Source organism: Mercenaria mercenaria, chromosome 8 (genome assembly GCF_021730395.1).
Source record: "Mercenaria mercenaria strain notata chromosome 8, MADL_Memer_1, whole genome shotgun sequence".
Taxonomy (NCBI): Eukaryota; Metazoa; Mollusca; class Bivalvia; order Venerida; family Veneridae; genus Mercenaria; species Mercenaria mercenaria.
The window spans coordinates 25,652,272-25,668,031 of NC_069368.1; the positions used below are offsets into that span (position 1 = coordinate 25,652,272).

General features: G+C 35.7%; 1 protein-coding gene and 1 long non-coding RNA gene across 4 annotated transcripts in view; both read left to right on the plus strand.

Moving 5' to 3' along the window:
• The window catches only part of LOC123522826 (clumping factor A-like), a 62,002-nt gene extending 58,086 nt beyond the window's left edge, over positions 1-3,916 (plus strand). For 2 of the 3 annotated variants that reach the window (XM_045300287.2, XM_045300288.2), the window contains exon 3: positions 1,724-1,895. In XM_045300287.2, coding sequence (XP_045156222.2) covers positions 1,724-1,758 — 35 coding nt within the window. In that variant the 3' untranslated portion in view covers positions 1,759-1,895. Of the gene's footprint in view, positions 1-1,723 lie in introns of all 3 variants that reach the window. The other variant, XM_053549577.1, reaches the window with a different exon arrangement.
• Positions 3,917-9,333: 5,417 nt separating this feature from the next.
• On the plus strand, positions 9,334-10,670 carry LOC128558984 (uncharacterized). The gene is made up of 2 exons (XR_008372002.1): positions 9,334-9,701; positions 10,108-10,670. It is a non-coding gene; the product is annotated as an uncharacterized LOC128558984 (long non-coding RNA).
• The last annotated feature ends 5,090 nt before the right edge of the window (positions 10,671-15,760 follow it).

Genomic DNA, 15,760 nt, shown 5'->3' on the forward strand with positions numbered 1-15,760 from the left:
GAACTTAATGTTTCAAATAGTTGTAACTGTAAAGAATCCAAATACTGTTACCAACCAGCTAGACATGTCATAACAGGTAATTTTAAGATTTTTAATGATAAAAGAATCAGAAATATTTTTTCCAAAGGTCCAAAATATAGAATTCCCTCGTCCTTTGAAAAATGTCTCTGAAATAACTCAGTCTATTGATGACTATATTAAAAAATAGTGTCGGAAGGAAAATGCAGATCAGAATGCTGTCACTGAATGGAAAAAGAATAAACTTAAAATCATTAAAACTCGAGTTAAATTTTATGAATCAAATCCTTATTACCTCCTAAACCCAAGTTTTCACTTTGAAGTTTAAAGGAAGCTTTATCCAAGGTACATACGAATTTTGTTTTCACTCCTGCAGACAAAGCTTCTAATAATATTATTAATGTATACATCAGACTGAGGAACCTGAATTAGTACTTCTTTTTTAGCTCACCTGAGAACAAAGTGGTCAAGGTGAGTTTTTGTGATCACTCTGTGTCCCTCGTCCGTCATCGTCAACAATTTGACTGTTAACACTCTAGAGGTCACAATTTTGACCCAATCTTAATGAAACTTGGGCAGAATGTTACCCTCAATAAAATCTTGGTCAATTTCAATGTCGGGTCATCTGGGGTCAAAAACTAGGTCACCAGGTCATATCAAAGGAAAAGCTTGTTAACACTCTAAAGGTCACAATTTTGGCCCAATCTAAACGAAACTTAGTCAGAATTTAACCCTCGGTAAAATCTTGGACGAGTTTGATATTTGGTCATCTAGGGTCAAAAACTAGGTCACCAGTTCAAATCAAAGGAAAAGCTTGTTAACACTCTATAGAGGTCACATATTTGGCCCGATGTAAATGAAACTTGGTCAGAATGTTACCCTCAATAAAATCTTGGACGAGTTCGATATTGGGTGATCTGGGGTCAAAAACTAGGTCACCAGGTCAAATCAAAGGAAAAGCTTGTTAACACTCTAGAGGTCACAATTTGGGCCCAATCTTAAAAAAACTTGGTGACAATGTTACCCTCAATAAAGTCTTGGACAAGTTTGATATTGGGTCATCCGGGGTCAAAAACTAGGTCACCAGGTCAAATCAAAGGAAAGGCTTTTTAACACTGTAGAGGCCACATTTATGACTGTATCTTCATGAAACTTGGTCGGAATGTCAATCTTAATGATCTCAAGGTCCGGTTTTAATATGGGTCATGTAGGATCAAAAACTATGTCACCAGGTCAAATCAAAGGAAAAGCTAGTTTACACTGTAGAGGCCACATTTATGACCATATCTTAATGAAACTTGGTCAGAGCGTTAAGCTTGATGATCTATAGGTCAAGTTCAGATCTGGGTCAGGTAGGGTCAAAAACAAGGTCACCAGGTCAAATCAAAGAAAAAACTTGTTAACACTATAGAGGTCACATTTATGACTGTATCTTCATGAAACTTAGTCAGAATGTTAATCTTGATGATCTTAAGGTCAAGTTTGAATCAGGGTCATGTGGGGTCAAAAACTAGGTCACAGGGTCAAATCAAAGGAAAAGCTATATTTCGCCACATTTATGACCATATCTTAATGAAACTCGGTCAGAATGTTAATCTTGATGATCTTTAGGTCAATAGGTCATGTGAGCGATACAGGGCCTTCATGGCCCTATTGTTTCATTTATCATCTCAGAAATGATAATCATTTTGATTTTTTTTTTCAGCAAAAAAGGCAAATAAGAATAAAGGGACGACATAGAAGATTGCTTACCAAATCAGGATCTGATGATTCTAGTTCATCAGACAGTGATGCGGCACAAGAGAAGAATGATGATCAGAACACAATTGGACAAAAAACAATTGAGAAAAATGATGACATTCTATCAGGAGATTCAGCAATTTGTGTAGAAACAAGTAAAAACAGAAAAGATAAACTAAATGCGGGATCTGATGATGATAACAACTATAAAAATGACACTGATGAAGAGACTGAAGATGTTACAGTGAGAAAGGCTAATAAACATAACAGAAGTAGAATTGAAAGTGATGATGACAAGGATTATGATGATACTGGTGATAGTACTGATAAGGAAGATGTTATTGTGAAAAGAAAACATAACAGAAGTATTATAGAAAGTGATGAAGATGACACTGGTGCAAATAAAAATGATGGGAGTCTAAAATCCAAAAACTTATTTGGAAACAGTTCAGAAAATGTTACAGAAGAAAAAGAGAACAATTTAAAATCAGACAGTAAGTTAACTGATACAGATTGTGATACAAATACTACTAATGTAGGTGATAGAAAACGTGAATCATCAAATTATATTGAACATAAGAAGGAAAATGCTTTGTCACCCAACACAACCAATAACTCTTTGGAAGCAAATAATACTGCAGATGGCAGTGAGGTAATTGTGGATTTGGTTAATGAAACATCAGGAACAAGCGAATCAGAAAGTGACAGTGATGAAATGTCTGAGGAATCAGATGAAGAAATAAGTGATGATGATAAAACAGTAGGACATTCAAGTAGGGTTAGAGTACAGATGTTAAAAAGAAAAAATGAACGTAAAAAACTGTTTGATAAATTCAGAAAGGAAAGACAAAGGAGACTGTCAAAAGAACACTGATCTAATTTTAGATTCTAAAAGAGATTGTTAAGATAGAGAGAAATGAAATTATTTTATCAGTTGATTGAGAGAAATGAAATTATTCTAGCAGTTGTATCCTTCAGCTTCTATTTTTCTTTACATACAAGATCTCAATATAAAAAAAACGTACATCAAAGAAAATTATTTGTTGTGTATAAAATATTTCATTCTTATTGTCACTGTTCTTTATGTTTGAAAACCTTGTTTGTTTTGGCAAAAAATCCTTTACTTTGCAAATAGCTTTTCACAAACGTTAACAATAACTAGATGATATGTCACTTGCATTTACAAATTTGGCTCAGAGGTCAAGGTGACACAATGTCAAAGGTGACACAATGTCACAGAGTTAAAGAAAATAAGACATATTCCTTGAGCAGTCTGTATCATTAGTACAAATGAATGGATATTGAAAATAATTCTGGCACAGGCATCCACTATAACAAGACAGTATTTCAAATGAAAGACTCAGGCACCTAGCCCAAAGGACAAGGTCACATTTAGGGTTCAGTCTTCAAAATGCTTTTTCTTACAGGACACACAATTTTATGTTCTTCCATCATTTATTTGTGATATATATTCATGTCATACTGACATCTCTTTTTTTAAGCTGGAATGTTCAAAGAATTGGTAGAGCTATTGCACTCACTCTTTCATCACTTTTGTCAGCGCCAGTGACTACATATGCGTCTTGATTTGGTTAAGATTTTACGAGCTAATATCTTAGTGGGAATAGGTTAAAACCACATTTATACATTTTCACTGTGATGATCTAACATGCAATACTCAAATTCCATAATTCTCTTTTGTTTTTCACTTTCCTTATTTTAACCCTTACCCTGCTAAATTTCTATATTATAATGAACTTTTCCATCTTTCAAGTTGGACAGTACTATTAACTGTTAAAAGGGATGCTTACCAAAAAAATACAAGCTGAATAGAACAGGGCAGATCTTGATCAGACTGCATGGCTGTGAAGGCAGATCATGATGTTTACTTGTTGTAAAGGCAGAAGCAATTGTTGTAAAGGCAGAAGCAATTGTGTCCAGCATGGTAAGGTTTAACTTCAGTATTTATTCAGTTCTATAGTGACAAGGCTTCTGAATAGTCCAGCATCACATTGCATCCACCATCTCTAATATTCAAGGTATTTAAGTTTATTGTTAATTTTATTTATTTGTTATACATGTACATTTTTGTATTATTTTTCTACTTCTGTTAGATTAGTTGTTGGATGTCATTGACTCAATAAATACATGTCAACAGTTTCTTGTTAAGTTTTGTACTTACATTTAGATGTTGTAAGACTCCGTTAATGAAGAATGCCACACTGCACTGTTTGTAAAGTTGCTCACTTCAAAATATAACAAATTAACTTGTCCACAGTTTGTGTTTATCACACATTTTTCAGTGAAACAGGGAAGAATATCTTAGAATTTCAGTGAAAACTATTGAATACATATATAACATTATTAAAACACAAAGTTTTGACTTCTATTAATTTTTTTTTACAATAGTAACACATGTTTAACCATTATTCTCATGTAAGAAAGTTAGGCAGCCAAAAAGTATTTTTATCTTACATCTGAAGCGTAACCTGCTTGAAGCAAAAGTCATTTGCATAATTGTTTCGATTTATATACAGTCATTTGAGATGAAGTGTTTTATTTATTAACATGAGAGACAAAATTATTTTCTGATAATATCATTGACATCTTGAAAATGAGACTTTATGTAGTGTCTAAATCACATGCCGTCTTTCAAATATACTGTAAAAGCAGAAATTTTTTCTATATTTGCGGGGCCATTTTTAAACTTTCGCGATTTATTAAACCTCATGAAAATACTCAAAATTTCTAATTTGCGAAATTTTGACGCAGCATTGTTTGTATCATGTGTCATCCATTTTAACTCTCGTTCATTCGTACATTATACTAAGACAAGTGGACAAGACAAGGCAAACAATTGTGCAAAATTATTTAAGAAACCTTCCATCCATGACTGAGTTACAGCCCTGACAAGGAAAACTGCACCAAGTTTTGACCTTTGACCTCTTAATTATGACCTTGATGTTTGAGGTAGAGGTCTGGGAGTTGCACGCAACACTCTCATTGAGGCAAATATTTAAAATAAAAAAAGATTGCTTTATGCATGGCAAAGTTACAGCCCTGACAAGCTCTAAAATGACCTTTGACCCCGAAGTGTGACCTTGACCTTTATAGGGACCCCAGGTTTGCGCAGGACATGCTGTTTAATAGATGCCCAAGAAAAAAGATTGCTCTATACTTATCAAAGTTATGACAAACACTAAAATGACCTTTGACCCCTGTGAACTTGACCTTTGAGATAGAAACCTGGGGGTTTGTACATGACACTACGTTCCATTGAGTTATACATTCATGCTAAATAAAAACAAGCAAATTCGATGAATTGGTATCCCCTGCCAAAAGGGTTTGTGGTGAGGAATGGCAAAACAATATATCCGGCAAAATGTTTAGGATGTTACTAAGAGGCAAATAATTCCATTAGTCAAAATCAATTTAACAGAAAATGAATGCTATTTTTTGGTGGGGGTGCAGCGGGGGTGACTGGGTGAGGGTACAAAACATAACCTGTTGATTATAAATATTGATGGAAAATTAAAAATGAAAAAAAAAAAAAAAATGGTGGGGGGTGATGCATGCTTGGGGTGGTGATGCCGACTGGGTAGAGGAGTGAGGTGGAGGAATGGTACAACTTTACTTGTTGATAAATGTTCATGGAAAGTTTGAAAAAAATTTAAAAGGAATGAAAAAATTTTTTGGGGGAGGTGGAGGGGGTGTGACCAAGGCAAGGTTGTGATCAGGTGTAGGTACACAACTTCACATGTTTATAATAAATGTTCATGGAAAAGAATGAAAGAAGTTAAATGAAATTCTACCAATCTGTTGGTTTGTTATGTACAAATCTGTAGATTTTTAAACAAAGGGCAATAACTCTTAAGGAAAATTGACCAATTAAAAAAAAAATAAGACAGGCATTATCAAAGTATTTTGGTTCATATTTATTTCTAGTTTAATGAAATTCTACCAGCTTGTTACTGAGAAATGGCTGCAGACGTGGATTTTTCATTAAATCAGGGGCAATAACTCTAAGAGAAATTGCCCAATCAAAAAAAAAAAAACTTGACGGGCGTCATTGCAGTATGTTGGTTCATGTTTATTTCAAGTTTTATGAAATTCTACCTGATAGTTACTGAGAAATGGCTGTGGACGGACATTTTTGGGCATTTTTCATTAAATCTAGGGCAAAAACTCTAAAGAAAATTGACCAATCAAAAAAAAAAAAAAACTCGACAGGCATCATCGCAGTATGTTGGTTCATGTTTATTTCAAGTTTCATGAAATTCTACCTGCTAGTTACTGAGAAATGGCTGCAGACGGATGCACATACGAACGTGACGGACAACGCCATTTCAATACCCGCTCCCGATTTCATCGGCGGGGTATAACAAATTCCTCAGTGCATGTCAAAATTATGGGTCGGACATGATCTTACATGACCTTTGACCTCTAACTGTGACACTGACTTTTGAGATAAGGTAGGAACCTGGGGTTTGTGCATGACACTCCGCCTCACTGAGATTAACATTCATGCCAAATAAAAACAAGATTGCTCCATGCATGTCAAAGTTATGATCAGGACAACAAATCCGGACATTTAAGGCATGGATGCACATCTGCACTCAAGCAAGCACATACACTTAACAGCCATCTGGACAACTATGTCTTCATTTCCGCAAGCAGGGTTGATAAAAATTAAGCCTTCTTGTGATTTGGTTGTCTTATTTAACACAGTTCATCATTGAGATGCTTTGATATTAAACCTCTCCAGCTATTTATGATGCCCTCAGTTCAATTCCTGCACATCTTATATATCAGCCAACAAACCACTCAAAGGCCTGGATTACTTTGTTAAATAACACATAAGGAAACGAAAAAGTTGTCTCTTAATGCAAATGGTCTCTTACCCATAGACACTGTCTCTAGAGCAAGTTTGGCTGTAGGCTATATACCAATAAAAAGAATTGTTCTTTGTTTCATATACAATTCAGAAAATTTGTTACAATATCTAGATTTTCACTCAGTCTTAGACCTATTTTTCACAAAATATCCATGCATTTGCTTCAAGAAAACGAAAAGAAAAAGGGGTGTTGAATAGTGTGCAGTGCAATGCAAGTCAACTGAATTCAGGTACCCCCATATTGCCGCATTTCAGAAAGTGGTCCGCAGAATAAACACCCTACTTCCATTTTCAAGTAAACAACTCGAAAACATGCAAATATGAGCATGAGAAGTGTCCTATTTTATGTAAAATTCATTCCATGAGTGAAATAATGCCCATTTGAACCCAGTTTTATGCGCAAAAAATGGAAAAGTTAGAATCTATTTAATAGGGACTTCTTTCGTCTACACCACAAAAGCACATTTTTGACCAAACTACTGCAATATAACCTATAATAGGCTATATACCAATAAAAGAAATCGTTCTTTGTTTCATATAAAATTCAGGTACTTCAGAACAATTTTGTTACAGTTTCTAGATTTTCACTCTGTTGTAGACCTATTTTCCACAAGATATCCATGCATTTGCTTCAAGAAAACAAGAACAAGGAGCTGCATTCAATAAACGCTTGATGCCCCCAGTGGCATCCTTGACAATAGATTTTGCACCAAAATGAGTTCAAGGTCAAACTGAGGTCAGGTGATGTTTGAAGATGTGGAATGGTCACAGTTTACATCTGTATTAGTATCAATTCATTCTTGTAAGGGGTATTGATGTTAGACGAAACGGTCCCATTTGTTTAACCAAGAGATGGCCCATCTAAAGTAACCTAAGTCCAAAATGAGGTCAAGGTCAAACTGAGGTCAGGTGATGTCTGAAGATGAGGAATGGTCACAGGTTACATCTGCAATAGTATCAAGTCATTCTAGTAAGGGGTATTGATGCTAGACGAAACGGTCCCATTTGGTTAACCTTGTACGGACTGACGAACTAACGCATGAACAGACGGACAGGACAATCACTATATGCTTCCCACATCAGTAGATGCTGGGGGCATAAAAAGGGGTGTTGAATAGTATGCAGGGCAATCGCGGCTTTCGTTTTCAAGTAAGCAACTTGAAAACATGGGAATATAAGCATGAAAAGTATGTAAAATCCATTCCACGAGTGAAATAATGCCCATTTGACCCCCAATTTATGCGCAAATGCTCGAAATTGGAAAGGTAAGGATTTATTTATTAGGGACTTCTTTCGTCTACACCACAGAAGCGCATTTTTGACTGAATTACTGCAATATAACCTGTAATAATTCATAAAACTAACAAAAAAAAACTTAAATTTTTATTAAAACACATAATTATATGAATATCATAAACATGTCAACATTTATTGAAATAATACTTCACTGTACAGATACAGCAATAGATTAGCACATACTGCATTAGCTTGTCAAATATTCCTCCATGTATTTCTACATCTACAGATAACAATGGCCAAGATTCACTTCATAAATGCCTGCCAGGCAAAGGGGTCTGGATTGAGTTTAAAGACTTATTTTTGAGTCCTAGAGCCATAATTATGAAAAAATCCATACTAATATAACTACTCCCTAGACTAGTTGGCCGGACCCCTTTGCTGCCAGGGATGCAATAGGCAAACCCCCTCCTGGATCCACACCACAAAAATCAGTGGGCATACAATATTGATAGCCTAAAATCAAAACATCAGAAATTTTATTCATTTTTTTTTTTATTCATTTTGCAACAGAAGTTTACACCAGTAGTGATTGTAATTGCTGAAGTGGTAGCAACAGAGGACAGTCAAGTTCAAAACCTATCAACTATATATGAAACATGGCTGTGTGAGAACCAGTGTTAGGGCTGCAATTATGAGCAGGGCAAGTGCACACTCCGACACACTTTTTGTTTATCTCCATATTCATACTGTTTATCAATTTCAGCACTTATAGGTAACATAAACAAATACAAAAGTAGTATATCCAGATCATGCTGCAGGGATGTGCAGGTAATCTTGATTCACAGTAGTCACAAAGCCGTAACATTGATTTTCCTACAGCAGTACCCATATAGTCAAAATGCCTATTTTTGTAAATTTATGAATTTGAAATATGACACTGTGTCAAATATTCATGCTCAAGTTATGTCATAATATACATGTAACATCAGATTGAAATATTAGAGGTAAACTTGCCAAACATTTTCTGAGGGCTCTAACTTCCCTAGAAACACTGTGCCTACCCCTCTCCCCACCATTATAAAAACATACTGGGATATTGCAGAACATGAAGAACTCAAATAAAAGAAGTAGATTCTACTCCAATTACAAGTCGAGGGTTTTGTATACAGTAAATCTGAAATTTCATTTGAGGCATGCTTCTTAAAAAATTTAAAATGTTGTACAAACTTTGCTGTAGAATATCGTCAAAAACATCCAGAAAAAATTCAACACTAAAATGCTGAATGTACTAGTTATTCTATATAAAACTGTTTGATACTGATGTATACCTGGTGGGTAGCTATGCTCCTGCACAACCTTTTAAAACTAATAGAGGCGTGGAAGAAACAGTCGGAATGTAATTTATCTACGTTTTTGATAATCCTATGGGCATTGGCGGGGCATCTGAGCTAGCAGTTATATTTAAATTATTATATTTATAATAAATAGTGACAGTTGTATGTACTTTTGTTCAGGTAAATAGCACATATGTTTATGAATATGTACTTTTTTCAGATGAGCTGTACAGATCATTGAAGCACTTCTGCACATGGAATGGTCATTGGTACTACAACGAATAATGTTTGTCATACACTTTTGAGCCTGGTGCACATATTGGTCCGTAAAATGCCAAAAGAACTATGCAACTGACACATCTATAAATCAAGCAGAGACAACACTTTTGAAGGAATCAATAAAAAGCATATCCGACAAAAAAATTTTAAGTGTACAAACAATTACAACAGACGGAAGTTTCCAACTTGCTAAAGCGGTACGTGATATCAATGCCAAAACCTCAGCTAAGATTCTTCACTACAAGTGCTTTGTGCACAATAAGGCTGATATATAACAGCTTACAAACAGAAAAAGATTTTGGCCATTTATTCCTTTTCAGTCATTTTTATTTCAAGAAATGGAGCTGTGTCTGAAGTATTTTTAACTCACATTTTTGTTACTTCCCTTGATTTGCAGTATACTTAAATAAGATGAAATACACAACAAATTAGTAAGATTTATTGTTTTCTGTCAGTTTTATTTTATTCATAACATATTCTTTTACCAGAATACAGTACCAAAAGTACCTACATGTAGAAATGTTAATTCAAAATAAAATTCACAATACAGTTTAAATGGAATTAACCTCTAAATATTATAGACTTTTTCTATTTTCTTTTCAGGTTGTAGGGAAGCTTGGCAGATTTGGACCAGAGTTCAGCGAAATGATTGAACCGTTCTTTAAGGAGGACAGGAAGGTCACCTCAGATTTCCTGAACGATGTTCAGCAAGCGTTTGTGAAGTACAGGGCCTCTTCATTTTTGGTTAATAAAGAATCTATTTGTCCAGTTTTAGCCCGACAAATAATAAGTGAGGGTTGTGCCAGAAATATTTGGACTCGGGACATAATTATTGGAGATGGTTCCACCAATTTCGAATAATGTCTCTTAATGAGACTAAGAAATGAGAAAAAGAACCTGGTGGGGAAACAAAGTAGGTCAGAGACAAAAGAAATGTGCTATTCTGCTACAAAAAGTGGTGTCCTTGAATTCACCCAAACTAGTGCATCCAACTCTTCAATGGGTTAGACACTTGGAACCTATTACTTACTGAATATTCTGTGTTCTAGCTCATTGGAGGAGTGGGGTATCACATGTAGTGATTGTTAAGTTGCATGAGAAATCCTTTGGTGTGCGTTATCTTTTGTGAAAGTCATTATGTATGAAAAGGATGTTTATCTACTATGTCTCCTTTATATGAAGCCTAGTAGCAAGTGACATGCAAACATGTTTTGTGCCCCCACCACTCAGTGGAGTGGGCATAGAGATTTGGTCTTTGCCGTGTGTTCGTCCGTGCCTGCGAAATGATGGTTAAGTGACTGCATAATGGTACTTTCTCTTTGATGTCATTCATTCCGTTCTGTTTATGTGACTTTTTTCTTTTTATGTGACTGATAGAACAATAGAGAGAACAATGGGGGTGTCACATAAATACCGCTTCGTTAAAATCTGTCTGTGTGTCCATCCGAAAAAGTTCATGACACACCTTGCTCTAAAAGTATTTGATGTAAATTGATGAAACCTTGCATGAGTCTTTATCGTGACATGAACTTGCGCACCTTCTATTTTTTGTCTGGTTTCGTCCCCTTTTTCAAGAGTGATGGCCCCTGAAGAAGTCAAAAATGAACCTTTTCACCTTCTTACACGCCTAGCTGATAAAACTGTTTGATGTAAGTTAATGAAACCTTGCATGAATCTTTATCATGATATGAACTGGCGCACCTCAAATATGAACTGGTGCACCTGCCATTTTTGATCTGGCTCCACCCCCTACTTTAACTTGTGACAGGCCTAGCTCAAAAAGTATGATATAAATTGATGAAACCTTGTATGAGTCTTAATCATGATAATTATGAACTTGTGCATCTCCTATTTTTAGTCTTGCTTTGCCCCCTCTTTTCAGAGTAACAGCCCCTGAAATAGTCAACAAGAGGGCCATGATGGCCCTATATCGCTCACCTGTTATCATTGCACTTGAGGACAAGAAGGTCCTCAGAAAAAATATCTAAGTCTAAAGGACAGGAACAACAAAGGAAAGAAATTTAACCAAAAAGAAAAACAAAATTCTTACAAGGTACAGATATGTTAAAATACACCTAAAAATTGGAGGTACCATCCATGTTGTACCACAGAAAAGTGGTCTCGGTTTTTCCCTACGGCCAATAATAAAAAAATTACTAAAAATAGGCTATTTATAGTAACGTAAAAGGGAAGTAATTCAAAAGAAAATTATTGTAAGTTAACAAAAGAAGGATCTGCCAAATAAATCTGTTGACATAAATGAAATTTCAGATCAGTATCTTCATTAGTTACGGAGATATACCCATTTTAATTTGAAATAAAGGGAGGTAATTTGACATAAAATCAGTCCATAGTTATCTACCCTGATTGGCTCGGTCCAACTAATGACAATAATGAAATTTCAAATAAGTCCTGTAAGTACTTACTGATATAAATCCATTTTGACTACAATCAGGGGAGGTAATCAGATATAAAATAACTCTGGAAACTACGATTGGATCTGATTTGTCATGGAATCCAAGATTTATTGTTGTTGAAGATATTTTGGAAGTTTGAATCAAATAAAATCATAAATGAAGTCTCTATATGGCTGCAAAAGCCAAAATAGCCAATTTTGGAATTTAAGGGGCCATAACTCTGGAACCCATTAAGGAATCTGGCCAGTTTAAGAAAGGAACCAAGATCTTGTGGTGATACAAGTTGTGTGCAAGTTTGGTTAAAATCAAATCATAAATGAAGTTGCTATTGTGCAGACAAGGTCAAAATAGCTAATTTTGGCCCTTTCAGGGGCCATAACTCTGGAACCCATTAGGGGATCTGGCCGGTTCAAGAAAGGAACCGAGATCTTATGGCAATACAAGTTTTGTGCAAGTTTGATTAAATTCAAATCATAAATGAAGCTGCTATTGTGCAGACAAGGGCAAAATAGCTAATTCTGGTCCTTTCAGGGGCCATAACTCTGGAACCCATAATGGAATCTGGCCAGTTCAAGAAAGGAACCAAGATCTTATGGTGATACAAGTTGTGTGCCAGTTTGGTAAAAATCAAATCATAAATAAAGCTGCTATTGTGCAGACAAGGTCAAAATAGCTGATTTTGGCCCTTTCAGGGGCCATAACTCTGGAACCCATAATGGGATCTGGCCAGTTCAAGAAAGGAACCGAGATCTTATGGTGTTACAAGTTGTGTGCAAGTTTGGTTAAAATAAAATCATAAATGAAACCACTATCGTGCAGACAAGAAATTGTTGACGGACGCACGCACGGACACACGACGGACGACGGACGAAGGGTGATCACAAAAGCTCACCTTGTCACTATGTGACAGGTGAGCTAAAAATGCACATTTTCACCTTGTGACACCCCTAGCTCAAAAAGTATTCGATATAAATTGATGAAACCATGTAACGAGTCTTTATCATGATATGAACTTGCACTCCATCTATTTTTCGTATGGCTCTGCCCCCTATTTCCATAGTTATGGTCCCTGAAATAGTCAAAAATGCTCATTTTCATCTTCTGACGTGCCTAGCTCAAAAAGTATTTGATGTTAATTCATGAACCTTGCATCAGTCTTTATCATGATGTGACCTTCAACTCAGCACACTTGGCATTCTTCTTGGGATTTTACTGCTAATTACAAACTTACGGCCCTTGAAATAGCCAATTTTTGTTTGTGATGCTCATAAATAAACAAGACGCCATGAAGGCCCTGTATCGCTCACCTGGCCTATTGAACTAAAGATCATCATGATTAACATTCTGACCAAGTTTTATAAAGATATGGTTATAAATGTGATCTCTAAAGTGTTAACTAGCTTTTCCTTTGACTTGACCTGGTGACCTAGTTTATGACCCCACATGACCCAGATTCGAACTTGATCAGATCATCAAGATTAACATTCTAACCAAGTTTCATGAAGATACAGTCATAAATGTGGCCTCTATAGTGTGTTAACAAGCTTTTTCTTTGATTTGACCTAGTGACCTAGTTTTTGACCCCACCTGACAGAGATTTGAACTTGACCTATAGAACATCAAGATCAACATTCTGACCAAGGTTCATTAAGATATGGTCATAAATGTGGCCTGTACGTGTTAACTAGCTCTTCCTTTGATTTGACCTGGTGACCAGTTTTTGATCCTACAGGACCCAGATTCAAATTGGACCTTGAGACCATCAAGGTTAACATTCTGATCAAGATTCATGAAGATACAGTCATAAATATGGCCTCTACAGTGGTAAAAAGCATTTTCATAAATTTGACCGGGTGACCTAGTTTTTGACCCCAGATAACCCAATACTAAATTCGTCGAAGATTTTATTGAGGATAACATTCTGACCAAGTTTCATTAAGAATTAGATTGGGCCAAAATTGTCACCTCTAGAGTGTTAACAAGCTTTTCCTTTGATTTGACCTGGTGACCTAGTTTTTGATCCCAGATGACCCAATATCGAATCGTCCAAGATTTTATTGAGAGTAACATTCTGACCTAGTTTCATTAAGATTGGACCAAAACTTTGACCTCTAGAGTGTTAATAATCTTTTCCTTTGATCTGACCTGATGACCTAGTTTTTGACCCGAGATGACCCAATATTGAACCTGTCCAAGATTTTATTGAGAGTAACATTCTGACAAAGTTTCATTAAGATTGGGCCAAAATTGTGACTTCTAGAGTGTTAACAAGCTTTTTCTTTGATTTGACCTGGTGGCCTAGTTTTTAATCCCAGATGACCCAATATCGAACTCATCAAGCATTTTATTGAGGGTAACATTCTGACCAAGTTTCATTAAGATTGGGCCAAAATTGTGACCACTAGAGTGTTAACAGTCACAGGGAGATCACAAAAGTGCTCAGGTGAGCTAAAAACATCAAATCATTGTGAGTAGCATCTCATTAAAATGACTGAAATAAAAAAATGTGAAATTTGGTCATAAAGAGCAACAAATGAAGATATGAACTACAAGTATTGCCAAGACTGATGGACTTTCCAGAAAGCCCTTCTTTTTATTTCTATTTTTATTTCAGCTCTGTTCTCATTAAAATGACTGAAACAAGAGGGCCATGAAGGCCCTGTATTGCTCACCTGACCTATTGGCCTAAAGATCATCAAGATTAACATTCTGACCAAGTTTCATTAAGATATGGTCATAAATGTGGCCTCTAAAGTGTTAACTAGCTTTTCCTTTGATTTGACCTGGTGACCTAGTTTTTGACCCGACATGACCCAGATTCGAATTTTTCCTAAAGATAATCAAGTTTAACATTCTGACTAAATTTCATGAAGATACAGTAATAAATATGGCCTCAGAGTGTTATCAAGCTTTTCCTTTGATTTGACCTAGTGACCTGGTTTTTGACCCCGCCTAATGCAGATTTGAACTTGAGCTATAAATCATCAAGATTAACATTTTGACCAAGTTTTATTAAGATATGGTCTTAAATGTGGCCTCTACAGTGTAAACTAGCTTTTCTTTTGATTTGACCTGGTGACCTAGTTTTTGATCCTACATGACCCAGATTCAAACTGGACCTTAAGATCATCAATATTAACATTCTGACCAAGTTTCATGAAGATACAGTCATAAATGTGGCCTCTACAGTGTTAACAAGCTTTTCCTTTGATTTAATCTGGTGACCTAGTTTTTTATTCCAGATGACCCAATATCGAACTCATCCAAAATTTTATTAAGGGTAACATTCTGATCAAGTTTCATTAAGACTGGGCCAAAAATGTGACCTCTAGAGTGTTAACAAGCTTTTCCTTTGATATGACCTGGTGACCTAGTTTTTGATCCTACATGACCCAGATTCAAACTGGACCTTGAGATAATCAAGATTAACATTCTGACCAGGTTTCATGAAGATACAGTCAGAAATGTGGCCTCTACAATGTTAACAAGCTTTTCCTTTGGTTTGACTTGGTGACCTAGTTTTTGACCCATGATGACCCAATATGGAACTCGTCCAAGATTTTATTGAGGGTAACATTCTGACCATGTTTCATTAAGATTGGGCCAAAATTTTGACCTCTAGAGTGTTAACAAGCTTTTCCTTTGATTTGACCTGGTGACCTAGTTTTTGAACCCAGATGACCCAATATTGAACTCATCAAAGATTTTATTGAGGGTAACATTCTGATCAAGTTTCATTAAGATTGGGCCAAAATTGTGACCTCTAGAATGTTAACAAGCTTTTCCTTTGATTTGACCTGGTGACATAGTTTTTGACCCCAGATGACCCAATATCGAAC